General features: G+C 49.8%; 4 protein-coding genes across 9 annotated transcripts in view; all 4 read right to left on the minus strand.

Moving 5' to 3' along the window:
- The window catches only part of HOGA1 (4-hydroxy-2-oxoglutarate aldolase 1), a 23,795-nt gene extending 13,491 nt beyond the window's left edge, over positions 1-10,304 (minus strand). For 2 of the 5 annotated variants that reach the window (XM_073240595.1, XM_073240594.1), the window contains exon 1: positions 9,756-10,304. In XM_073240595.1, the coding sequence (XP_073096696.1) occupies positions 9,756-9,966 (211 nt within the window). In that variant the 5' untranslated portion in view covers positions 9,967-10,304. The remainder of the gene's footprint in view (positions 1-9,755) is intronic. The other 3 variants (XR_012133092.1, XM_073240593.1, XM_017664696.3) reach the window with 3 other exon arrangements.
- On the minus strand, positions 54-6,509 carry C7H10orf62 (chromosome 7 C10orf62 homolog). Its single transcript, XM_037015723.2, has one exon. The coding sequence runs from the start codon at positions 6,366-6,368 to the stop codon at positions 5,688-5,690; it is 681 nt and encodes a 226-aa protein (XP_036871618.2). The 5' UTR covers positions 6,369-6,509; the 3' UTR covers positions 54-5,687.
- A 421-nt stretch (positions 10,305-10,725) lies between the features above and the next one.
- On the minus strand, positions 10,726-19,089 carry ANKRD2 (ankyrin repeat domain 2). 2 transcript variants are annotated; one of them, XM_017664744.3, is made up of 9 exons: positions 18,897-19,089; positions 15,753-15,851; positions 14,791-14,949; positions 14,585-14,692; positions 13,109-13,207; positions 12,655-12,753; positions 11,758-11,856; positions 11,552-11,650; positions 10,726-11,025 (listed from the first exon to the last, which is right to left on the minus strand). In XM_017664744.3, the coding sequence occupies exons 1-9, from the start codon at positions 18,969-18,971 to the stop codon at positions 10,876-10,878; spliced, it is 987 nt and encodes a 328-aa protein (XP_017520233.1). In that variant the 5' UTR covers positions 18,972-19,089; the 3' UTR covers positions 10,726-10,875. The 2 variants fall into 2 exon arrangements, with proteins under 2 accessions (XP_017520233.1, XP_073096697.1); XM_073240596.1 differs by lacking the exon at positions 18,897-19,089 and adding an exon at positions 16,786-18,235.
- Positions 19,090-20,536: 1,447 nt separating this feature from the next.
- The window catches only part of UBTD1 (ubiquitin domain containing 1), a 48,250-nt gene continuing 42,516 nt past the window's right edge, over positions 20,537-26,270 (minus strand). The window contains exons 2-3 of the mRNA XM_017664823.3: positions 23,018-23,245; positions 20,537-21,639 (exon numbers count right to left, since the gene is read on the minus strand). Coding sequence (XP_017520312.1) covers positions 21,254-21,639; positions 23,018-23,245 — 614 coding nt within the window. The 3' untranslated portion in view covers positions 20,537-21,253. The remainder of the gene's footprint in view (positions 21,640-23,017; positions 23,246-26,270) is intronic.

The following is a 26,270-nucleotide window of genomic DNA, read 5'->3' on the forward strand; positions in this document are numbered from 1 at the left end:
AAGAGAGGCCCATCAAAGTCATGGACATCTTCCCAACCAGAATTTTTTACCCAGTTGCAATGGCAGTGTTCACACCATTCTTCATTTTAATGAAGTGTTTTAGTCATACCCAAAAGAGTAGATCATCATATAATCTACGTGCATGTACCCATGACAAACCTCCCCTGATCACCTTCTTCTTCCTCTTCTTACTGTCCTGACTCAGGACTTTATTGTTTCCATCCATGTCTTTCTATCCTTAAGACATACATGTGGACCCATAAACAAGGTGTAATATGGTTTTTGTCACTGTAAACTTTATAGAAATGGAATCAAAGTCATATAACCTTCTGCAGTTTGCTTTTATTGCTCAAGATTAAGCTTTGAGCTTTGCTCATTGTGGTACATGTAGCTGTGATTCATTCATTTTAATTACTATGTAACATTCTATTATGAGGTTAGATCATCATTTATTTCTCTCTCTGAGGACACTTAGAATGTTTCCTTCTTAACTTTGCTATTACAAACAATGCTAAAACATTTTCTGTAAAGTTTTCTGTGCCCACAGCCAAGAGTTTCTCTCCTGTTTACTTAGGTGTATAATCTCTGAGTCACATGTATGTGCATTTTCACATGCCAATTAGCTAATTTTCACTAATTAGCCAGTCCATGCCCCATCAGCACATAGAAGAGTCTGATAGTGCTTATCCATGCCAACACTTGGTATTATCAGAAAGAAATTTTGCCAGTTTTTTGGGAGAAAAGTGACATTTCATTATTTTATTTTCATTTTCCTGTTTTACAATCATTTGAGGGGTTTCTAACAATACCAGTTAAAGGTGTCAACCCTTTTATGCCCATAAGAGACCAGCAGAATTGATATTCTTCCACTGAATCTGACGGGAATGTTAGGAAACTATTTTCCTCTCAGCGTTTTTCACTTAACTTTCTTTCCTCTTCTTTTCTTTCTCCTCTCTATTCCATTCCAAAAATATTTTCCTTATTTTGTTGACAAATACAGCACAGAATACAAGATTACTGATAAACAGAAGACTGTTTAGGAGAAAGTAAAGAAAGCTAGGAGAGATACTGACACATAAATCCCCTGCCATACAGTTGTGAAAGATGGGCCATAAATTTGACTTGAAGCTTCCCGACAGTCAAAGCTAAAAGGGAAATGTGTTCAGCTGACAGATATGCAGAACTCAAGATAAAAGCAAAGCAGCTGCCCTGAAGAAACAGTTTCCTGGCACTGGAACCAAGAGAGATTGTTCCCGTGAGTCATCCTTAAGGGGACACAGTGTGATGTAGAGTCAACTTTACACCACAAACCTTTGTCCATTAGATTCCAGCGAGTGATTGCCAGAATAGCTCACTGGGTATTAGCGTTTTTCCCCATGTTTTGCCTTGGTAACATTGCAGGGAACATCTGTAGGCAAATAACTTTTGGCTTCTGTTAGATTGCCTGCTCCTCAGGTCAGCTCCTCCATGTCAGGTTAGCTGCCTCCTTCTGTCTTGCTGTGCAGGGCCCCTGTGCTTTGCCAGTGCGCCATCTCCATGTGTGGAGCTGCCAACTGGGAGCAGGCTCCAGCCCAGCCATGACTCGACCAGCACCCTCAGAGTTAGACATCAAGCTTTCACTGCTTCTTCTATGTGAATGCCAGAGACATCTCCCTTCCCAACCCTGCTGCTGCCTTCCCTTGAAGGGGGCTGGGCGGGTTCTTGCTGCGGCCACCCCTTCAGCCATGGTCATCCACTCCCAAGTCCCTCTTTATTCTGGTGGTCAGTTCCTGGCCTACAGCCAGTCTTGCACCCTGTCAGGGCTGAAGCAGGCCTCTACGCTGAAGACTCCTGGAAACCTCTCCCTTGTCTCATTTAAGGGAGCATCTGACCCAGGCATGACTCCCCAGAAGGAAGAAATCCAGGCTAGGAAAGTGGGGGTGTGATGAAGTCAGATGGACCCAAATCACCTCTGCCTATTGAGCAAGTCACAGCACATCTCTGAGTCTCCATTTCCTTTTCTATGGGATGACAATAGAATCATTTCAGTCCTATTTACACTTATAAAACACTCCTATAGGGCTGTTTTAAAGCCCTATACGTTTTAAGAAAATGTACATGAAAGCACTTTAAAATCTGCGAACTGATTGTCACAAGGATCCCCTTCCTTCTCCTTGGCTAGAGGTCCAGTCTGGGCCCACAGGCCTCCCCTGGTGTAGAGAGGGAAGTAGAGAGGTAAAGGCCCGGGGCCTGGATGGGCCAGGAGTGAGGGGAGTGAGTAGTGAGGGATGGAGAAGCATGAAACAGTGTTACAGGGTCAGATGCATAGGGTCTGAACTCAGAGGCACCTGGGCTCAACTCTCAGAGTGGCCCCTCATCAGCTAGGAGATCTTGAGCAAATGGCTTAAAACCCCAGCTTCCTCAAGTGAAAAATGGGTATAATATTAGTACCCTCTTGAAAGGGTGGCAATGAAGCTTAACTGAGATATTATTTGTAAAGTGCTTAGAACAGAACCTGGCACTCAGTAACTGTTAGCTGTAATTATTAATGAGTCTAGATAGGTGCTCAAGCCTTAAATCAGGAAGGTGGCAGCCTTCAATTTGAAGTGGAAGAGAATGGCTGGTGTGGAAGGGGAGGTTGCCTTCAGGGATTTCATAGTCCTCCTCCAGATTTATGACAAAAAACTCATTTCAGAAGCTACTTTTTGCCCCCATGGTTATGCTGGCTGCTCTGGGGAGCCAGAGTGGCCTGGGAAGAGGAGTGTGTTGGGGGCTGGGGATGCACAAGCAACATGGGGACTTAGTGTGGCCAAAAGGAATCACAGTCTCCCTTACTGTTATGCCCCTTGTCCCATCATCATTGCCACCTCCTCTGAAAAGTCTTCCTGGGGTCCCTCCGAAGCCTTCAATCTCCCCCACCCCCACCTGTGGGATTAGGCAAAATTTCTCAAACTGGTCACTGCCATAAAATGAAGAAATTGGATTATATGGTCTCTTAAATCCTCCTGGGCTCTAAGCTTCTAAGTCACTTTTCTGGCTTTTCTTCCTACCTTTGGTCTATCTCTAAATGTTCCCCTGCAGCCAAACTGACAGTCAAGGTCCCCCAGATACACTGCCACCTTCCTGCCTCTACCCCTTTGCTTTTACTCTTCCCGTCTGCTGGGAACATCCTCTCTAGTTGCAGCTCCTCAAGTGCTGTGAGGTCCACAAAACTGTTCCTCAATTCTCTTCCCCTTTGCACTCCATAGCATTTTGTTCTCCTTGCATAGCCTTTGTCCTACTTTGCCTAGAATCATCAAGATCAGGTTTGGTCCCCCTCAGTGTGGCCTCCATGACATTTAGTACACTGCCTGTATTGTTATGTATTGACAATTTGTTATATAAGAGAAAAATTGTCCCAAACTTGAACTAGGGCAGAACTTTTTTGTGTGATGTCATTCATAACCTCCCATGGGAAAGAAATAGGCATTCCTGATAAAACACTTAAGCAATTTCCTGATGAGCTTTAGCAGAATTCAGCACTGATCTGGGACGCCACCCTCCAGCTGACTCTCAGACAAGAGTCCAGTGCTGTTAACTACTCTTCCTTGTATCTAGCTGAACAATGATTTAACCCATTCTCTTGGGTTAAAATATTCTTATCAAGAGTATATATTTGAGTTGGCTGCTTAGAAGCCATTCTCCTTACAGCACAACTGTAGTACCCTGACATGACTCATAACTAAACTGTCTGGAAACTTTTTTAACTTTTAATTTTGAGCTACTTTTAAATTTATAGAAAAGTTGTAAAAAGAGTACAGGAGATTTCTATACATTTCTCACCCTTCCCCCACCAATGATAATGTCTTACCTAACTATAGTACAATTATCAGAACCAGAGAATTAACATTGGTACAATTAACTAAAGACTTTATCTGAATTTTGCCAGTTTGAAACTTTCTTAGATTCCAAAGTCATAATTAGCTAATCTGAAATTTGATACAATAAGCTTGTAATAAGAGATTTAAGGTCTTCCATATACATGCATGCATTTTGTGCATTTTAACAATCACTTTCAGAAGCTAAAATTGCCCCTCTTGACTTTTGTCTAATTTAGCAGCTTCCAACATTTTCTAGTGTGACTGAGCCCATTTTTTCCAATTAAGATTTTTATTAGGAAGTATTTTGATACATGTATATATCAACATTTCTATAAAGTCACTTATTAGTAATGTCAAAAATATGTAAATACTCTTAATTATGCTTCATAAGATCAATTGGCAACCTTTAGGGGATTTACAGATTTATCCAACCTGTGCAATGATTCTGGTCACTTTCTCCCCAGAGTTGAGGCCCACAGGCTGGGAACCACTAGTAAATTCATAATAGATGCAAATGCTAAGAAACTTCTATGTAAAGGAGTCACTGGAGGTAAGAGAGCACCGCATAGCTGACTTCTCAATTTCATGGGGGAGATGGTTGCCTCTCTTTAACTGCCTAACTGGGGGTCACCCCTTGCCCCAGAAATGATTTCTTGGGATGCAGGAAGAGGAGTCAGGGAGAGTCCCAGGTTTGCAGGAAGGCCCAGAAAGTGTCAGGACATGTGAGAAGAGGACAGGGACAAGTATGTGCGAGGTAGACCCATCTGAGGACAGTGGGCTTCAGACTGGAGTGCAGCAGAGGGCAGAATGAGGGGTGTGGGCTTTGGAGTTAGGCAAAGCTGGACCCTGACTCTAGCGACATCCCTTAGTGTCTAGGCCATCACAGGCAAATTACATCTCTGAGCCTCAGGTACCTTATCTGCAAAATGGAGGTAATATAATACCTTCCTCATGGAGTTGTGCCGTAACACTCAACACAGAGTATGGCATGTACTAAAAACTCAAGAGGGAGCTCTGGTAGTACTAATAATCCTACTAGGTAGTAGTACTAGCAACAGTGGTAACCCCAGCAGCAGTAAATAAACAAGCAGAGAGAGTATATAGCACAACAGCTCTGAAGGCAGGTGGCACACAGAGGGCCCCGGGCAGCAGATGGGCAGGAAGAGAGAACTGCAGCGGGGGACACCACGCGATCTGAGAAGCAGTAAACAGGATAAGAATGGCACCAAGAGGATAGGTGGCCAGTGTCTCACCCTGCTTACTTACTCACTTCTGAAAGCTGTTTCTCCCCATTCCTTCCAACACTTGGCCATTTCCTCCTTTCCTGGCAACAGCAGGGTGGTGACTTTGAGCCCTGGACATACCCATCCCCAGAAATCAAGACCCAGGGAAGCCCACTGATGGAGTCTTACACCAACCCAGGGAGAAGACCCCAGGCCAAGGCCCATGGGGAGGCTGTGAGAGAAGGGGCCTCTCCCTTCGTCCCTGCCCGGGCCTGAGGCTGGCCACACAGCTCCCAGACACAGATGGAAGGTCTGCCAGGCTTTATTGGCTCGTTTGCAGGCACTCAGCCGCCCCTGGGATCTGCCTTGTCTGCTCTTGGCAGGTCTGTAGGAGCTGGTGAGTGAGTTTCAGCTGCTTTGCTTTCTCCCAGCTCTCCTTCCACCAGTGGCCATTCCCTGTGGCAGACTCCACTCAGAGAGTCAGAAGGGCCCTGGAACCCTGTGGGGCCTGAGGAAGAAGGGATTTGGGCAGCTCACCCTGGGCCTCATAGGTTGCCCCAAAGACAGAAAACAAGCCTACAATTGTGTGCCAGTCCTGCTGGGGGAAGGGGCATCTCGTATGTGGTTACTTGGCTTCAAAGGGGTGGTAGGGCTGATGGCTGTGGCTGGGAAGGCTGTGGCTCTGATGGCTCGGGTGGCTTGGGTAACCCTGATGGCTTTGGTGCCCGTGGCCAGGGAAGTTGTGTGTGTAGTGCACACCAGCTATAGTGGTTTCCCGCTGGCTGAGGAAATTCCCTTTCAGCTTCATCTCCACCTCCTCCAGGGCCTTCAGCTCCTCCTGGTTGATGTCCTTGGACTCCAGGTGGCCTGAGTTTTGGTAAGCTGTGGCATACTGCAACATGGAGTTAGCCAGATGCTGTCCCTTGGTGTCAATCTCCTTGGCACAGGCAGCCACAGTGGCCCACGTGGCCTCATCTGTGGATGAGGCTCTTCCAGACTCCTTGTGGGTCTCTTTGGGCCCTGAGGACCCAGACACCCTCTGCTTGCTAGTGAAGGACTCCTGGTGAAAAGCTGTGCCCCCTTCTTGCTTCATGGCGAAGGTCTCCCTGTGAACTGTGCTGCCCGCCTGTCCTCTGCCACTCTCAGCTAGGGCAACGATAGCACTGCTGCCAGCAGCACTGATATTGCTGCAGGCGGCCAGTTTTTCCTCAGAAAGGCAGCTGAAGTAAGATTTGATCCAGTCCTCATTCTTTGTTCCATGGCATTCTGATGACTCGTGTTCACCTTGTGCAGATTCAGGGGGCATCTTCCTTCTCCTCTTCCTCTGAATCCACAGCAGGAGGCCTCCACCTCCAAGTAACAGGGCAGTCCCCAGCACCACCTTGCATGACGGCTGCTGGATGAGCTCCAAGGTCTCCAGGACCCTACACCCGGCAGGCGGAGCTAAGTGCACACTGGGTGTGGGAGAGCCTGGATGGTATGGCTCATGCTTGAAGGGGCAGTCTCCCCAAGGGTGTCTGGCAGGCAGGCCCCACCTCCTGCTGCACCTCCCTAGGATGCCCCTCCCACCTCAGCAATAAACCCTATTGTGAGGAAGGTGGTTGGGGGGCAGGGTGCAGAAAGGCCACAGCATCTCTCACATCAAGCCTGGCAGGCATTGCCTAAGGCCCAGATCCCGCCCAGACAGCTGTCCCCAAGGCTGGTGGAAGGGCAACTTCCCCAATTCTGAGTCCATTCTGCCTTCTGTTTGTGACCCATGCTGCAACTCAGTCTTTGGTTTATCTCCCTCCCCATCGGGTGGTCCCCAGGGTGTAGAGGCTGCTGGGTTAGGCTGGCCACCGCTGAAGGACCTCCCTCGGCTGGGATGGCATCTACTCCTGCTGCCTGAGGCTGGTGTCTCCTTCCACCCTAAGGCCCACCCTCGCTGCCAGCTTAGCACATCTCATTCCCACTGCAGGTCCCAGTCCCATTATGGAGCAGGGTCCAGAAAGAAAAGGGGCCCAGGAAGGAGCTCGTTCTAGAACAAAGGGAGATCACAACTGGGGGATACAAACAGTGGGCTGAGAAGGCAGGACAGATAGGACAGGAGGTGTCACCAGGTTCCAGCTTCTGGGGTTACTCCAGAAAGGGGGCTGCTCCCTCTTGCCTTAGGGATACATCTGCAAACCCAGAAATTGCCCACACTCCCACCCCACGCCCAGGTTGGGCACAGTTCAGGTTGCAGGCAGGTGGGCCACCTGGCCAGGCTCTCCAAAGGCAGAGACAACTGAGAACCTGGCTCATAGTCCCAAATTATATCCGGGCCTCTTGGGGTAGAAACAGGCCTGGGCCACTCTATTTGGTTTCCTCAGAGGCATCGAATGCATTTTTAAAAATGAAGAAATGCTAAAATAGGATTGCAAAAACTGTGATATTTTAAACAAAATACTTTAACAAAGTAATGGCTTTAATATCCACAAAAATATTATATCTTACCACAAGAAACCATGGTCTAGTCTACATTCAAAGGGAGTAAGACACAAGCTTAAGGTTTTATGGGGACTGTCATCTCCCCTGTCCCACTGGATAGCTCTGTAGTCATCTACAACCTCATCTGAAAATAACAGTTCAAAGTTCATCTTTGAGGTTGTTTGTGGGAGTGAGGTTAGGGCCAAATGTCCTCTCTGCAACAGCTCCACCCTCCAGTCTCTAGTTACAACTTTTATTTTAAAAGAACACTCTTTATTCAAATTCTGCCCCGGACTGTTGGGCTGAAACCCTACTGCAGAAGCCAGGATAGCACAAGAGAAACATTGATTTTAGAGCTGAAGTTGCTTAATGCTCCCTTCCTGGCTTTCTGGCTGTGCCCCGGGAGCAGTGACAAGGTCTGTGTCTGTGTTCACTGTGCCAGGGCTTCATGGTTGAGCTCCTTGGGAGGAACGTGTTGAGCCTGCTACTCAGTTCCCATTCTAAAATGAGGAAACTGGATTAGAGAGGTTCAGCAACTCTCCAAGGTCACAAGAATTGGCAGAACCAGGATTCTTACTCAGGTCTTCTAAGTGCAGATGCCAGCGTTCTACACAGCCCACTGCCTCCCTGGTGTGTGGGTAAGACAGAGATAAGGTGGGAACAGGAGCCTGAGTGGGGTTGTGTGGGCACGGGAGGTCCACAGCCTGCCAAATCCACCCCAGCCCGCGCTACCAGGCACCTCCACGCCCTCTGCAGGAGTGAGTGGGTGGGAGGGAAGGATGGGTCCAGAGAAGAGCCTGGGGTTTCTGTGGATGCTCTGGGTGGCAGGCAGATACAGGATGCAAGGACCACACTTCCCATGCCCTGCACTAGCTGTCCTGGAACCTGGAAGGTGAAGCAGAATCTTCCCTCCTCTTAGTGATTCAAGGAGCTTCTCACTTTGCCTCAAGAGAACTAGGCCTCAGCCCAGACCTACAGGCCCCAGTGAGATGAGCCGCAGCAGAACTTTACTTAGAGTTGGTGCCACTGCTTAACATGGGCTTCCAATGGAGCATTCACTATCCTCTTGGGAAGGGTCACAACACCTCAGCACTGAGAGATGAATGGGGTCTTAGGCCAGAAGTCACTGTCACAAAGCAGCTTTGTCCGTGGAGTCACTTCATACTGTCTTTCTAACAAGTGTCATCATTGGACCAACACCTTCTAGGGTGTATCAATCTTTACAATTTACAGCATGCTTCCTCTTGCATTCTCTGATTTTTCTCCCAGTGAGCCTATGATACAGACATTTTTACTCCATTTGTCAGACAGGGAGACTGAGGTTGAGAGAGATTATGTCACAGCTAAGGCAGTGGCAGAGCTATGATTGAAATCAAGCCCACCTTCCTTACTGCTCCATATACCCCCTTGGTCAGAACCACTCCTTTCCCAAAGTTGGTGCTAACTGGACTCTGTTAGAATATTCTGGTCTAGAGACTCAGCAGTCAGTACAGCAGAGTGAAACAGAGCATGGCTGTGTAGCCAGACCCAGGTTCAAATCCCAGCCCAGCCATGTATTAGCTGAGTGACCTTTCTCATCTGGGAAGTGGGGCTAGTGAGGGCTCCCTCAGGGAACTGTCATGGTGATGGACGAGATGGGCAGGGCAGGATGGGAAGAATTTACCACGTCCACCTTCATATCTTGTGCCTGTGGTTGTGTTGCGTGAAGTGTTACAAATATGTTGTATGTTGAGGTCCGTGACCTTAGCGAGGGGAAGCCTCATGTATACAGGGGTAAATGAGTCAGAGGATTCAGGACAGGAATTCATCTGCCAGCAGAGGCTTCGCCCAGTGGACAGTGTGCAAACAAGGCTTTGAGGGTGATGAGCCTGGCACTGTGCCCCGTGTGACACCTCCAGGTGCCCTCACATCTGCAGAATGCCTGGTTGACAAGGACTTTCACAGTCATTATTTAGTTTGATCCCTACAATAATGCTGGGCTAAGAAGGCACTTGAGCAGCTTACAATGGGGGAAGCTGAGGCAGGCAAGATTCAGTCAAGGTCACAAGTCATCAGGGAGCTTCCCCCTGTCTCCTGATGGCAGACCAATGCCCCCTGCTCTTTTTCCATAATAAAATGACTCCCAGGGCACCTGGCTGTGCCTGAACAGCTGCCCAGAGGCTGTGCATTCTCCTCTGGTCCTGGCTGAGGAGACCAGGGTCACTCACATCTCCCTTGAGTCCCACAGCAGACAGGCCCCACTTACCTCGGAAGGGGAAGGTGCCCAGTTTGTGCAGATTCTCCTCCAGTTTCTCATAGTCCACCTCTGCGGTGGCAGTGAAGGGGGTGGTCACAGGGGGATAGATGCCCGCAATGTCCACCTTCCTCCCCTCCCCTGAGGCCCAGCCCCTCATGTTTCTGGACAAGCCCCTGCTCAGCCCCTGCCTTATAGATGACCAGACCTGGGGGCCCAGCATCTCTGCAGGAGGCCCAAGGCCCAGCTGGTCTCTGCCCACAAGGGAAGCTGAGTTTGAACTCCTTTCTACCCACTGTTAATGATCAATGTGTCTAGTTAAAAATTTGCTGCTACCTGACTTGTTAGCACTGGGAAGGCCTGGGCTGGGTGCCCCTGGGATCAAAGGCTAGGCCTATAGGCCCTAGGGGGTCCTCCCTCCCCACAGGGAGCGGCTTTAGAAATGCCACAATCCAGTATCCCTCTGGCCAGCCAGAGGTCTGGTTCCTGGGGTCACCACACTAAAGGGTATCTCCAGTGGGGGGGCTGGGCCCTCCTCTCTCAGTTCCCAGCCCCAAAGCCCCCCACTGCCTTGTGTCTGGGAGTTCCCAGGCTGTACCCGATTGGCTGAGCTGGCCCTGCCCTGTGGGAGGTACAGCTCGGCTGGGTGGGAAGCTGAGGTCACAGCCCCTCAGCTGCCGTCCCTGCTGCCTGGCTCCTCCCATGACAAGCCTATGCTGGCTACACACAGCCCTACAGGACAGCGGTCCCCAGGACGGGGGCCCAAGACAGGTGCATTGAGAAGCTGATCTACGCTGCATCTTTGGGGAGGGGGGGTTGCACAGGGAAGAAGCAAAGAGAAGAGATTTTGGTAGGAAAAGCAGCCGGGCTAGCTCAGGGGGCCAAAGGGCTCCAAGAGACCCTTCTCCTTGAGCTCACCCTTGCTCTCATCCTTCCTTTTTTCATAAGTATTTCAGACACATGTAGAAGCAAACACCACAAATAGCAAAAACAACTTTTTTAGTTTGGTAGCTGGTGGGTGCTCCCAGGTCATACACAGAGGAATGGTGGGTCTTCAGCTCGGCGTCCATTCTTATGACCCTCTGGCTGCACTCAGGGACAGGACGGGTGCCTGCTGGCCTGGGGCAGGTGTTTACTGGGCTGGTATGAGCTGGGGAGTCTCCTGCCCACTCTCAGTAGGCCCCTCCAGCCCATTTTGCTCTGCCCCTGGCTCGGGGTGCTCCAGAGCATGCCGAGTATCAGCTTGCCACAGCTGCACCAGGTCCGTGGGGGTCTTTCCTGCCTGGGGGAGCCAGGAGGAGATCTGGTCACTGTTCAGAAGTCGGTACCAGGAGGTTCCCTCATCTATATCACCATCTAACTGGCGATGTTGGAGGTGATTGCTCTGGGACTCAAAGAAAACTTGGACCAGGAGACATAGGATCCTGAGGGAGCATGAGGACCACCAGGAGCCAGCACGGTGCTGTCTTAGGAATGGTCGTGCCAGCCAAGTGCTTAGGGCCTGTCCAGCTCTGTTCCTCCCTGGTTTGGGCCTCCCTGGATGTGGACATCAGGATCTCCCCTGGTCTACATGGAGGCCCTTGGGAAGTTCTCTTACCACCCCTCCTCTGCACTCACACTCTGGGAAGAGACAAGCATAGAGAGAGTTGGGAAGGTGGGTAGGACCCCAGAGAGAGAGACCCTTCACTGTGGGAGGGCTCCAAAGGCAGGTTGGGTCTTGCTGAGTTCCATATTCCCTCCGAATGACCAGCACAGGGCCTGGCCAGCAGTATACACTGACTACTGATTCATGGAAGGAATGAGCTTACCAGATTCTTGGTCATCATGTCGGCTCCATGCAGGAGCAGCAGTTTGATGATTTTGTAGCGGTTGAGCCTGACGGCATCATGCAGGGCACTGTCTCCTTCCTACAGTCAGTGTGACAATCAGTGTGGCCCATGGGGGCATGTGGGAGCCCTCAGGCTGTGTGCACCCCTATGGGTGGAGCTGGGCAGGAGGGAACCTGGACACTCACTCTGTCTTTTGCATTGATTTCCAGGCCCAGGGATAGAAAGTGCTCCACAATCTCCACGTGCCCTGTTCGGACCGCCACGTGCAGGGGGGTGCTCAGCAGCTGGGTGGGGAGGAAGGTGGAACTGAAGAGACTTGGACTCTGGTACCTCTGGGAGGGGAGCTGTCCTAACTCCAGCCTAATCTTTCCCCCAAGTCCTAGTGCCAAGTCCTGCACCCTGGAGGGGCAGAAATGCTACAATTTCCCACCATCCTATCCAATGGTCTAACTCTGAAGCATGCCACCTCCCCTGGGAAGCCCACTATTCCTATCTCACCCAGCTGCAAGCAACTGCTCACTCCTTTGTCCTTCTTCTAATAATTATAATAGATGCCATTTATTGAGAGATTATTAAACATGGCAAAAGCTTACAAAACATCATCCTTATGTTGAATAAATAATTTACATACATTTTCTCATTTAATTTATATAAGAATTCTTCAAAATGTTTTACAGATAAGCACCAGAGACACTTATTCAAGATTACACAACAAAGAAATGGATGAATAGCAAAATGGTGGGCAAATAAATAAATGAATGGATGAATGGATAGACAGATGGATAAAGGATGATGAAGGATTCCATGGATGAACAAATCCTGTATCTTTTGGATGGTCCCAACGTCCCCAAGATGGTAAATCTCTTCTCCTCACCTCTCCTCTGTTCTTCCTGCTCCCACCCCCAGATGGTGGCCCCCAAGGGCCTGCAGCTGATGGCAAGAACCCCTCCCTGGGCTCTGCAATCACTCCAGAAACCAGACTAGTTCACTACCTCACTGCCTTCTTGGGTTTTTCTGCCCTCTGCCTTCTGACCCCCCACCTTACCCCACAGCCACCCCAATATCCGTGAGCATTATTGCACCTTATCCCTCATGTTGGTGTCTGCTCCTCGACTTTGCAGGAGCTTCACCGCCTCCAAGTGGCCCCCACGGCAAGCCCAATGCATGGCTGTGCAGTCCAGCTAGAATGAGAGGAAGAATGGGGCCTAAATGCAGAGCTTCAGGGAAGAAAGTGCCCTGGAGGAAAGGACCCCAGTCAAGAGATATACAGGGAAAGGGTTCAGGGAAGGGGCAGGGGCACTTCTGTGCCTGGGCAATGGACCAGGCAGATCAGAATCCTCGCAGCCCATCTAGTACAAGCCAGATTCACAGGGGAAGCTCAGGGAGGAGATAGGCCTGCACAAGGTCACATAGGGTGGGGCTGACCCTGAGGCAGCCTGTTTGTGTCCCAGGTTGGCAAAGGTTTGCAAGGAGAGGGAGTTTGTTAGTGCTGGACCCACCTCCTACTTCCCACCCAATACCTGCCCTCTTGCTCACCCGATCCTGGAAGTCCACAGTAGCCCCCTTCTCCAGAAGCTTCTCCAGGATCTCCATGTGGCCCTCTAGGGAAGCTCGATGCAGTGCTGTCCGGCGGAACTATCCCCAGAGAGACTGTCAGGGCCTGACCTCTGGCCCTAGCCTGGGCCTATCTCCCACCCAAGCTGAGACCTGGACCTTACCCCTACTTGATTCTGAGCCCTGGACCTTACCCCTACTTGATTCTTGATGCTGGGTCCCCATATCTTCCATGTTCTGCCAGGAACCTCATGCTCTATCCAGACCAGGCCTGGAGCCCTCTTATGCCCTGGGGACCCTGATCTTCTCACTGCCCCCCAAGTACATTAAGCCAGCCCTGTTCTGCCTGCCAGGAATATCCACTTTGCCCTTACTTCCTGTGAGTGCTTAATAAAGTCTTGCTACTCATTCAAGATACAGCTCAAGTGCCATCGTCTTCTTGAAACCTCTAGGCCAGCGCTGTCCTGGGAGGCCCAGACAACCCTCCACTTGGAGAGTGTTCAAGGGAAGGTCAAGTCTTACTAGACTTTACTTCCCCTGAATGCCCCAGCCCAGGGCTAGAACGGGTAGGTGCACATTGATTACTGATCCAAGGAAGGAATGGACTTCATCCTTTCCTACTGCAGTCAGCTTTCTTGCTTTAGTCACTTGAAACCCATAGGCCATTGCGCATATCTTTCCATTTCTAATGATCTAGTTATACATCAGTCTCCCCACCACTCTCAGCTGTTGCTTTTTTCTTTTTTGTTTTCTTTTGCTCTCAGCACCTCCTAGCATAGGGCTCAGAGGCAGGAGATGCTGGGATAGACCCTGGAGTCTAAGGAATGGAAAGGACATAATAATGTCAATAGCAATGCAGGTTAGTGGGGTGGTCATTAATTTGCTTAATCCCAGGATACGAGTGTGAGAGAGTACCCACCTAGTGTGAGGGAGGCAGTATCAGGGAAAACAAAAGAAGTATGATGGGTGACAGAAACACTGTGAAAAGAGTGACGGCTGCACAATTTTGTAAATGTCATCAATGCCCACTGAACTGTACACTTAAAATGGCTAAAATGGCATATTTCATGTTATATATATTTTACCACAATAAAATAATTCTAAAAGGAAGTATATTATACAATGTGGCCAAAAATAATATTCTATCATGAGCTTTCGAGTTTTTTCATTCATTCATAAATATTTATCAAGGCACTGATATTCCATTTGATATCCTTAACATGCTCTGAGGGAAGTAGGCCTCTTTACAGAGGAGGAAACTGAGGCATGGACAGTTGACAGGCCTAGCTTCAGGTCACAGAGTTATTTGTTACTCTGGAAGTGGTTCAAGTTGAAAACTGTCATCAAGTTGAAAACGGTCTAAGGACATAGATAAATTCCTGTGTGAGAAAGAGCACATCCAAAATCTGGGGGCATCTCTGAAAAGGAGGTGGGCACATGTCTGGGTAGGAAGATCACCTGATCGCATGTGTCCGGGGAACCACTGTCTGCCAGGAACTTCTCAATGATCTTCATGTTCCCCTCCACCGCTGCTTTCAGAAATGTCTCCCCATCTACAGGGCCAGTCTGGAGAGCACACATACAGCCATGGGGGGCTGTCCCACAGTGACCTGAGGCCCTCCCGGCTCCCCTGCTGACACAGGTGTCCTCCCTAGCACCCTTACGATCTCCTCGGGCTCCAGAGGTGCCTCCTGCAGGGCAGCCTGGGCTTCCCGCTTCTTCTGCTTGCGTTTCTTCCTCAGCTCAATGAGGTTCTGGATCCCGCCCACATCAATGATCTCCCTCCTGAGGTCGAGGGATGTCTTGCGTACACGCTCTTGGCCCTGCATAGGGATGGCCCATCAACACCCAGGCTAGGGACTTGGGGTCCCCTGAGTAAACTGGAGGGGGAGGGTACGGAGAGCTTCTCAAGAAGGAATCCAGGTTCAGCTCTCCTGCCCAGGACTAGAAGCAGCAGATGAGACTGGGACACTGATGGCTTAGACCAGGGAAAGGGGAAACTTGAGGGGGCTGCCTAGAAGGTGCCAAGCTTCTAGGCTTCATGTAGGGTGGGGGGTTGGATGACGGAATCTCAGAGGCATTTCCTAGCCCAGGCCACCAGGACTGGGAATGAATGAATCCTCAGCTTTCTATGCAATTTCATTGGCTTGGTACAGTCATAAAAGTAGTACATGATTAATATTAAAAATAAAAGTAACCCAGAAGCATAAAAGATATGAAAAGAAGGCCCTTCTCTCCCTCCGATTGCTTCTGTTATGGCTTGGTTTGATGTCCTATCAGACTGGGGTCCTGTGCAATCATCCTCTACATGATGCTCTGGAAACTGGTTTTCTCTTACCAGCCTGGAGCTCTCCCCTGTCCACACACACAGCCTCCCTCAGCCCTTTAACGCCTGCATGGCACCCTACTGCACAGCTACTCCATTGCCCATCACTTTGGGGCTTCCAAAATGAATTCCCTGGGGTCTTGTACACATGCAGATTCTCATTCATCAGGTGTGGGGCGGGGTCAGGATTCTGCATTGCTGACAAGCTCCCAAGGGGTGCTTGGGTGCTTGTTTGGAGACCACACTTGGAGGGGCAAAGCCATCCCCTGAGCACAGGGGCTGGGTTCTCCTCACACTTACCTTAACCTTTTGTAAGGTTGTACTCGGAACCCCATGGTGCTTCTCATCCTCTAACACCAGCTTGTCCATGGGCAGCTTCTGGTGGATCCCTCGGAGTTTCTGATAAGCCAAAGAGAGGATGTGCTCCAGGGCCTGCCTGTAGCACCTGGGGAGGTAGGTAGCCTCTCCTCCAGGCAATCCAGGCACCACCTACTTTCTCCTATGGGACCTCAGCCCTTCCTCAGCCTCACTCCTGACTGGTCCTGGAGGGCCCTAGGCCAGAGCAGGACTCCCCACAGTTCCCCACCTCAACCCTCACCCCCACTCTAGCTCAAATACCCGCCCAGCAACCACTGACCCCAGTAAAACAAGATTAAGAGCTCCTGGAGTGAGTTTTCATGAAATTAAATGTATTCACTTTTTTAAGCACCAAGATGATGATGATTTTTACTTTTTTGGCATTAAAAATTCACTTTGATGAAATAATTGTATTAAGAGATGAAAGTTACTTTTTAAATGGGCTTACTTGGCAATGCAAACATTTGGCAACTCTACGTCAGATATCAACTTTTTATTTTTCTTCATATTTTATTGATAAAATCCTGGAACATGGAAATTGTTGTTCTCAGGGAATCTGAGGAATGGGGGCCCCAGCTCCCCAGCTTTCAGCTTGGAGTGCCTCTAAATATTACCTATTCTCATTGTAATAACTCCAGTGAAACTCTTCCCTAGCGCCCTATTTGCAGGCTTGACCTGCCTGGACTACTTCACGGTCTCCTTCTCTCTTCTAAAGGAAACCACTCTTTGTGAGTTGCTGGCACCCGTCGCTGTGTGCCTGGAACATTCGTCCAGGCTGGAGGGTGCCAAGTCCAGATGGCAGCTGGGGAGGAATGACCACCCTCACGGAGCTCTCAGCTGCCTTTCTCATTTCCCTCTGAGCTCTGGTGTTGTGCTCTTCAAGGGTCATGTTGAGGTCTGATTTCCTGTTGTCCGAATGCTTCTCCCTTGCATGGCAGGCTTACATGGTTTGGGATCTCTTCAGTGCTGGCCTCACCTGAAACACTGCTTCTTCTTCCAGGGATAAGGGGCGACCTGCGGCTGCAGCTACTACTGCACATGGGCTCCTCCTGGAACATCCAGAGGGTGGGCTTGGCTCTTAATTTTCTTGATCTCCCCAGCAACTATAACAGGGCCTAGCACATAGTAGGTGCTCAGAAAATGTTGGGAGAATGGAAAAGAATGAGTGAATGGGTCATGGCAGGTGGGCTCAGCATCTCTGCTCACCCAGTCCTCAGTGATAACCTGACCTAGTGAGCACCCAACAACAGAGGCCCAGCCCCTGGGCTGGCCTGCAGGGCTCTCCTTTCCCTTCCATGTCAAGGAGGAGACACAAGCTGGACAGAGGCTCTCCTCTGAGAAACCTGCTGGGCTGGGGTATGGTGGGCACACCTGGGGACTCTAATGCTCACCCACGCCTTGCCCAGACTCTATAGTCTGTTTCCTCAGATTTGTCTTTGCGGGCTGGCATATAGTAGGTGCTCAATAGATGATTATTTAATTAGATGCTTGTTGGTAAAATAAAATGAAACAAAACTCACACCTTCCGACATAGACTGTTGTACAGGTTAAATGAGAGAAGGTCTATACAATGCTCAGCACAGTGCTTGGCACAGAGGAGGCCCTGGCTGGGGAGGCTGGCTCTATGAGCCCCTGGTTTCCTAACAGCCCTGCTGCTACATTTGTTGGATGAATGGATGGATGAGGACTGTTGTGTCCCCTTGCTGAAGGTCTCTGTGTCCAGTGGCAAGGCTCCAGAAATGGCACAGCAGCATGACTCACCTGCCTGGTGCTGCCCAGCCCACGTGCACATGCCCTTGGAGGAGAAGCAGCATTCCTGGAGATTCAGGGATGCCCTGGCCAGCACTCAGCAGACTCAGGCCAAGCTCTTCCCTGGCAAACCTGCCCTCCCTTCCTTAGCCTGCAACTTTGCTTCCTTTTTCCTTACCCCTATTCAGTCACTCTTCCTTTTTTGAATGGAGTCTACCTCTAAACTGATTTATCTCCTTTCTCCCACTCCTGTTAGAGCCAGTCTTTCCCCCCATTCCCCAACAAATCCTTCTCTGGGCTGCCTTCCTAAGATAGGTCAGATGGCATCACTCTCTCTCATGCCACATTTAGTGGCTCCCCATTGCCGACAGCATATTTTTCATGTGGACCTCTCTGGTTTATGCCCTGCCTCTCCTCCCAGCCTTCTACAACAAACTCCCAATCATGTTTTTCATTCACCCAAAGCTTAGCACCCATCGTTTCCTTAGCCTGGAATACCCTTCCCTCCCGATCTCTACTCACCATCTTTGAAGGCCCAGCTCAAATGCCATGCTGCCCACAGAGAAGTCCTTGAGGGCCCACCCACCCTTTAAGCTCTTTCACTTTGAATTTGACACCTCTATTTCATCACTTCTTCACTCTGCCTTGTTTCTTGGTTGATGGCACCTAACAAATGGCTGAAATAAATGTGGTATTGGTAAAAAGGAGGCAGGGGCTGGCCTTAACTGATCCTCATCCCTCACAGCACCTGGCACTTGGCAGAGCAGATCATAGGTCAAGTATTAGTTTAAATAAAAGGAAGAGTAGGACAAGTCTGCATCCCTCCCACTGCTTCATCCCAGAAGAAATGCAATTAACCAGAGCCCCAAGTTCCAAAGGCATCAACAAGTGTGAAGGGCATTCCTGGGAAAATCCACGCTTCCTCCCCAGCTTCCCTTCACTGTGTTACCAGTCATCATTCTTCTTCAGGGCCAAGCCCTGGAGTTCCTCCTGCCCCAGCCTCTCACTCAGCAGCTGGGGCATCTCAGGGCTCCCCACTTCCACATCCCCACCAGTGCCCCAGCTGTCCTGCTCTGTGCTGCCTGGCAGCCCAGGTAGGTGGGCAGTCTCAGGGAGCACAGCTTGGCTTGCCCACAAAACTGTCTCAGTTCTTGGGGCTGAAGCCTCAGTCTCCCACTGCCAGTAACCCCTCTTCCAGGGGTATGCTGGGGCTGGCATGGAGCCAGATGGGCCCATGGTGACACCTGTTCTCTTGCCCACCACAGGGGTGGCAGCCAGGCTCTTCCTTCCCTTGACAGCAGAGTTCGGTCTCCTCAGAACCCCCTTGGGCCCCCATACCTCATTCTCCTCCTCCTGTGCCAGCCGCTGCTCGATAAGCTCTGTGGCCCTCTGCACTGCCTCGGAGCCTGCCATGGTGCTGTCTGTAACCTGCCTCTGTAGGCCACAAGGCCACAGGGGCTTTATAGGCCAGGACACCCACTCCCGCCCTACTGGGCGCTTTTGTCGTGAGCTCACTGGCCCAATTCTCCACCTGCCTCCCCCACCTGTCACCTTCACCCGGGGCAGCCCCAGAGAGTGGGAGAGGCAGGGATAGTTGCCCCCTGGCCCTCAGCCTATTGGACCTGGAGTGCCCAGCACAAGAGCAAGGCCTGCAGGAAGGAGCCGGCCCAGACTCTGTCCTGAGTGCTTTGGGCCCAGCTGGGCCTTAGCCAGGGCAGCTGGGCTTCACCAAGGACCAGCTGGCTGCCCCTACCCTGATGGCAGTGCCACCTGCTGGACGCTTGGAAACTGCCCAGCCAGAGCCAAATGTGGGGCCTCATACAGGTCTGTGCTCTATGTTGTCCTGAGAAGAGGCCCTGCTTGCTCTGGGGTGGGGCAGATTCTGCCTTGTCTGGGCTGGAGTGCCAGAGTGGAGGGACGGTAGGGGCAGTTACCTCCCCCTGCCCGCAGCTTCTGTAGGCCTTTCCCTCTCTGGGTCCCACAGTGCCCCCTAGCGAGGCATTATGGCGTTTGGCTACATGTTCACTAGCCCCTGACAAACATCAGTCTGTCTCAGGGGCCTCTACAGGACTTAGATGGTCTTACTTCAAGAGGGGTCTCAGGAAGCCACTGGAAGGGCCAGTGTACAGTGCCAAGCCCAGCTGATGAGGACACTAGCTCCTCCTTTCCTTCCAGTTTCCCTATCAGGCCATTCTGACAAGGGGGCCAGCCATGCTCACTGAGAAAAAAAAATACTCCTAACTGGAGAAAAAGCAGACTTGAACTTGCTCAGTTCCATACCTGGAACTGAGGGAGTGAGCCCGGGGTCTCCATGACCCAGGTTAAGCCTGCCAATGAACCATAAGCGCCACAGCTCTGCAGTATCGTAATACCCACATGGTCTGCCCTCAGGTAAACCACCTTATCTAAGAGCCCCTCTGCTTACATGCACACTTTCCTCTAAGGAAGCAGAGGAACCAGTTCCTTTTTCTCTCTGGTTCCCTTGCTAGCAAGCTGACACATGCTCACAATCTAAATGTGTCAGAGGTTTTGCTTTAACATCACCAGAGAGGCAGTGTGTCCAGGACTTCTATACATTCCTCATTCCTGAGGGCCCAGCTCAGGGACTGGGGCGGCAAGCCAGCACTCTCCTGCTGCAGAAGCAGACTGCCAGGTAACTAACGCTCCTTCCCGAGATGTCACCTTTGCTTTCAAGCACAGCCACAGCTGTTACCTTTATCCTCCCAACAACTGGAGGAAGAAGCAGGGCAGGCAGCATCACCACCACTTGGAGGGTAAGCCAAGTGGGTTTATAGGTTGAGTGGCTGTTCCCCAGGACCTATACACACTAGCAGTTCAAGGCTCCCTTCACTATACTCCCTGCTGCACCCAGAGCAGCTGGGAAGGCCTTACACCCATTTATTCCCACACCAGAACTGAGGCCTGGGCTCCACAGAGCTGTAGGAGGATCCAGAGCCAAAGCCAGGCAAGAGAGAAGGAAGGAGCAAAAGGCTTTATTGATAAATATGCAGATATGTTTGTACACAGGGATCTGCTATGGGGCCATGACCAGGCTGCAGACCCCTGCTTCTTGGGTTACAGCCCAGAGATGGCCCTGTGCAGACGCCTGCCACAGCAGCCCAGCCATCCAGCCACCCGCCTCATCTCTGCCAATTGTGCTGGGGGCAGGGGGAGGCAGAGGCCAGCCTCAGGCTCCCCACCCTGAGGGCTCACGAGCAGTCCCCTCTCCTCCAGGGGACTGGCCATGTGCCCAAGGCAGAGTCAGGGGGTGGAGGCAGGGACAGGAACAGCAGCTGCTTCAGACCCTGAGCAGAAAACCAGAGTGAGCACACCCAGCAGCACCAGATGACAGATCTGGGCTCCGGGGCCTCTGGGCTGCCCTCGTGGCTCCAGCCTGCTGATGGAGAGAGGCAGGGTGGAGGCTCCAGTGCGCCTTTACTCTGATAAAGCTGGCAAGGCTGGTGTGCAGCAGCATTGCTTCCTGGGTGCCAGGCACTTGTGGCCCCTGGTGCCCCTGGGAGGCAGGGTCCCTTCACAGTTCGCCCAGCAGCCATAGGGCAGGGAGGAGGCGCCCCTGAAGAAAATAACAGCATTCAAAGGCAGCAGCAGGGTGGGGGACCTAGTGCTCCAGCTGGAGGCCTCTCAGTCCCACAGAGGCCCTCCCTGGCCTTTCCTCCCAGGAGTCCACGGGCTCATCAGTCCTGGGGTGGTGGGGGCTGGTTGATGATGACCTGGATGACAAAATCTTTCTGGATCTTGGTTTCCTGGAGCCGAGTGCGGTCTGTGAGCAGCTTCCCAGAGAAGAACCATCGCTGCCAGGACGGCTCGATGCCCTCCTGGGCGTGCAGCTGCCTCTTAAGCTGCCCCACTGTGTCAGGCAGGCTGGCGTCAAGCCTCACGTCCCTGCCTGTGGACAGGCGCACCTTCAGGGGGAACTCCCGGCGCATACTGGGCGTCGGCTCAGGGGGCTCCAGGCTCTCCTCCTCAGTGTGCTCCAGCAGCAGGTTCACGGGCGGAGACAGGCAGTAGATGGGCAGCTGGTAGCAATTGCCCAGCTCATCATAGCATTCACAGAGGGTCCCTGTGGGAAGGGCAGGGCAGTCTGAGTTGGCCTGTGGATCCACTGTTAAGGACTGAATTGTGCCACCCCCTAAAATAATTTGTTGAAGCCCTAACCTCCAATGTCACTGTATTTAAAATAGGGGCCCACCTGGGAGTAATTAAAGTTAAATGAGGTTGTGGGGATGGGGCCCTGATACAACAGGATTAGTGTCCTTAAAAAAACAAACACCAGAGAGCTCTCTCCCTACCATGTGAGACAGAGAGAGCAGGCAGCCATCTACAAGCCAAGAAGACAGTGCCCACCAAAAATCTAATTAGCTGGCACTTTAATCTAGGGCTTCCCAGCCTCCAGAACTGTGAGGATAAATTTATGTTGTTTAATAAGCCATCTGATCTATGGTATTTGTTATAGCAGCCCAAGCAGAAGCAGACTAATACTTGGGTCAGGGCCACCTCACAGTCCCTAAATGCACCCTACAGTAATGTCTCCCTGGGACAGCTGGGAGGAGCTCAAGATAGAATCAGGAAGACCTAGGCTGGCATTCTGGCTCTACTAGGTAGTAGCTTGTTCAACCCCAGCAAAGTCCCTAGCTTTCCATTTGTTCTTTCAACAACCCTTTCCTGAGCATATGTGCTGGGTGCTGGGGTTACAAGTGTGCATGAAACAGCACAGGTCCTGCTCTTCACGGCTTATACCCTAGTGGGCCTCAATTTCCTTATTTGCAAGGTTTTGAATGTAGTAATATATTTACTGTGCCTTGAGCATTTACTAAGTGCTGAGACTGGACTAAATGATGTTACATGTATCCTGTTGAATCCTAACAGCCATCCTATGATGTAGGTACCACTGCTTTACAGTTGTAAGTCACTGAGGCTTTAAATTCAAGAAGCTTCTTGCTCAAGGTCACACAGGCAGGAAACAGACACTGGTGTTAAAACCCAGGTCTGTGACTCTGGAGTTCCACTGTTATCCTCTCCTTCACATGGCCCCATAAGGCTGTGATGATCCTAAATGAAATAATGCAGTAGAAGCTTCTAGCTCAGTGCCCAGCACATAGTAAACCCAACAGAAGGTTGGTACCTCAGATGTTCTGGGATGCCAAAGCACCCTGAGTAAGTCTTCAATTTGCTCTCATTGCACAGCTGTGAGGTTTGCTGATGCCTTTCCACCTCCTCATTAGGCAAGCAGGGACTATGTCTCGTTTTTCTTTGGGTCCCCACTCCTGATCCATCATGCTTGGTAAGGGTTGTTTGAATGAACAAGTGAATAGCCATACATACACCATCCCCACACCAACTTGGATAGAAACTCCTGATGCCACTGGCTCTCCTCCAGCCTGAACAGTGCTGATGGTCCCCTTGCTCCAGTGGGAGAAAGCCCTGGCCTGCCCACTCACCATGAGGCAGGGTGATGCTGGCTCCGTCTAGGATGGCCTGAGCCAGCTCATGGTCGTTGGCCTCCGCTGCATAGGCGGCAGCCTTGAGGGCGTCCCAGATCTCCTTGCGGCCCTCAAAAGCGGGTGCTGTGTCCCAGAACTCATCCCGTTTGCTCCGCAGCTGCCCGTCAGTCATGGGGTAGTCACTCTTCCACTTCAGACGCTCCTTCCTCAGGGGCTCATTGCGTCCTGGGCAGGGCAAAAGGGTGAGGCTCAGCATCTCTAAAGCCAGGGCTGTAGCCCACCCTCCCCCAGCCTCCTGTACCCCAAACCCTGGCTGCAGTGACTATGAAGTATTTAAATTTCCAGGCCCTTTCTTGGAATCACGGGAGAGTTTGGACACTGCACACACCTAATCTGCACATATAAACTAGTTTTGTCAGAGAAGTATACACTGTCTTGGGGTTACTGATGCTGTTAAGTTTTATTATTATTTGATCCTCAAAACACAACAGACAGGGAATCTAAGAGCATTTGTCACTGGCCTAAGGTGACATAGGTACCAATTTAATGCAAGACTTTCTGACTCCCACGGCCACCCTCTGCTCGCTGTCCATACCATGCTACCACTGGGGGTAAAAATTACTCAAGGATTCCATCATTCAGAAATAAACACTGTTGGCACCTAGATATATTTCCTTTTCCCCATTTTTCTCAATATAGTTGAGTTCCTATTATTAAATTTACTTCTTATATTCCTTAATACAGAAAGGATTAAAAAAATTTCACACCAATATACTTTATTTTACACTTTCGTTATTATCAATATATATTTCCATGATTAAAAATGATAAACAATTGTAACCTGTGTTAATGTTCCACCATACAGTTACAAAGAATATTTTTTTAGAAAACCATAACCAACCAGTCAAAAAAATTCCTACAGCATCTGAAGAAGAAAACAATTCTGTTAAACGTCATTTTTCTTGTTACCTAGCCCCAAGTAACCTCCAAGACAGCTCCAGACCACGGTCAAGATTGAGGGCAGAGGCATCTTTCAAAGGCTTAGGAGGCTAAGTTACCTCAAAGCTTAAGGCAGAATGATCCCCAGGAATGAGGACTAAGTGCTCAGCTCCCACTGTAGCTCAGATCCAACAGGTGAGAGGTGTAATTAAAGCTGGCAGACTGCCACCAGATGCCCCTCTGACTGGGGCATGAGACAGGCGTCCTCAGGGGAAGAGAATGACATTCACTGCCTACCCACTGTGCGAAAGAACACCATCCGAGCGCATTTACATACATCATCCTTGCAGTAGCCTTAGGTGCTATGTGTTATTATCACTATTTCACAGATGATGGGACAGAGAGACTAAATGACTTGCCTAAAGCCACTCAGTAAGTGACAGAGTGAGCTTTCCACCTCAAGTGAGACTAAGTCCACAAATGGCCTCCTGTGGGTTTACCACTACCTCTGCAGGCTGAAAACTCTTTTAAAGCCAGACGTTCAACTTAAAGTGCCCCTGGGCAGAAGAAAGAAATGCAAATCCTCCTTGTAGGAAAACAACTTCAAACCAGGCCTCAAAGAATTCCCAAAACAAAGTTCCAAGGAAAATAAACAATAAGTTCATAGTTTTTTTGTTTTTTTAAAAAATCACAGCATAGGAGGAAACTAGGCAATATGAGCCACAGCCAGCAAAAACAGCAGACAGGAGAATCAGACTCACAAAGTCTGGGATTTATCAGACACAGATTATGAAATACTAAGTTTGAGAAATGAAAGCCTTAAAAATGTGAACAGGGAAAAAGAGATTATAAAGAATGACCAAGCAGAAATTAAAAGAACCATATAGGACTTAATGAAAAACAGAATAATTAAAATTCATCTTGTCTAACATTTTTAATCAGAATTTCCAGGAATAGGAAAATGGGGATGAAGCATTATTCAGAGATCATAAAGATAAGCATTTCCTTCTAAACTGATTTATAAATATAATGCAATTCCAATAAAATTCCTAACTGGGAGGTTTGTTGTTGTTTTTTGTTTTTTCCATGGAACTTGGTAAGCTGATTTTAAAGTTTATAAAAAGAACACAGATACTCTTGGAGAAGAATAAGGTGGAGGAAGTTGCACTACCATTATCACCACTAATTATGAAGCTGTAGTGAGTGTAGTACTGGAACGAGGACAGACAAATGGGCCAATGGAAGAGAATGAGGAGCCCAGACTCTGACCCAGGCATATACAGAAATGAATTTAAAATGAGAAAGAGCATTGCAGATGGTGTGTGTGTGTGTGTGTGCGTACATATAACAGACAAGAAATAATAAATATATCTTCTCTCTGCCCCGGTTCCTGCTAGTATTGGTCTTTGAGCCAGTCCCTGACACAGAGACCCTAGAACCCTTGTAATTTCCTGAGTGGGAGGGATGTCTGATACAGAGCTCCTAAATCTCTTGGAATTGCCTGGGTGACACAAGTGTCTTTTGTTCTAATGAGGGGACTCTTGGTGGGCTCCTGAACAGTGGCTGGCCACCAGAAAGATCAAGCCATGATAAGCTTGAAACTTTCAGTTCTGCCTCCCATTCTCTGAAGTGGGGAGAGGAGCTGTAAATTGAGTTAATAATTGATCAAGCCTACGTGATGAAGCTTCCACAAAAATCCAGAAGTGTGGGGTTTGGAGAGCTTCCAGGTTGGTGAATACATCCACATGCCAGGAGTCTGGCACACCCCAAGTCTGGGGACAGAAGCTCCCACACCCTTCCAGACCTCACCCTATGTATCTCTTTATCTGGCTGTTCACTTGTTTCCTTTAAAATACCCTTTGTAATAAATTGGCAATAGTAAGTAAACTGTTTTCCTGAGTCTGGGCTGATCTAGCAAATTATCAAACCTGTGGAGGGGATCACGGGAACTTCTGATCTGTAGCTAAGCTGGACAGAAGTCATGGGTAGCCTGAGGAACTACTGGAACTTTGCGGTTGTCATCTGAAGTGGGGAGCAGTCTTGAAGGATTGAGCTTTTAACCGGTGGGATCCGTGCTAACTCCTGTTAGTATCAGAATTGAACAGAACTGTAGGAGACCTGTTGGTGTCCACGGAGAATTGAAGAATTGCTTGGTGTGGGGAAAACACCCACACAACTGGTGTCAGAAGTACCCTTTGTGAGCAGTGGGGGAGAAACACAGGAGATTTTTCTTTATAATGGATTATTGATAAATGGCATTGGGACTAGAGGTTCTCCATGTAGGAAAATGTGAAACAGAATGCCATAAAAA

The sequence above is a fragment of the Manis javanica genome, chromosome 7, assembly GCF_040802235.1.
Source record: "Manis javanica isolate MJ-LG chromosome 7, MJ_LKY, whole genome shotgun sequence".
In the NCBI taxonomy this organism is placed as follows: domain Eukaryota; kingdom Metazoa; phylum Chordata; class Mammalia; order Pholidota; family Manidae; genus Manis; species Manis javanica.

Coding starts and splice junctions, on each gene's coding strand:
- ANKRD2 (XM_017664744.3), bottom strand. CDS start 18,971: ATGGCAGGCTCCGAGGCAGTGCAGAGGGCCACAGAGCTTATCGAGCAG. Junction 15,852..18,896: donor CACAGGAGGAGGAGAATGAG/GTATGGGGGCCC, acceptor TTGGCTTATCAG/AAACTCCGAGGGATCCACCA. Junction 11,651..11,757: donor AAATCAATGCAAAAGACAGA/GTGAGTGTCCAG, acceptor CACTGACTGTAG/GAAGGAGACAGTGCCCTGCA.
- C7H10orf62 (XM_037015723.2), bottom strand. CDS start 6,368: ATGCCCCCTGAATCTGCACAAGGTGAACACGAGTCATCAGAATGCCAT.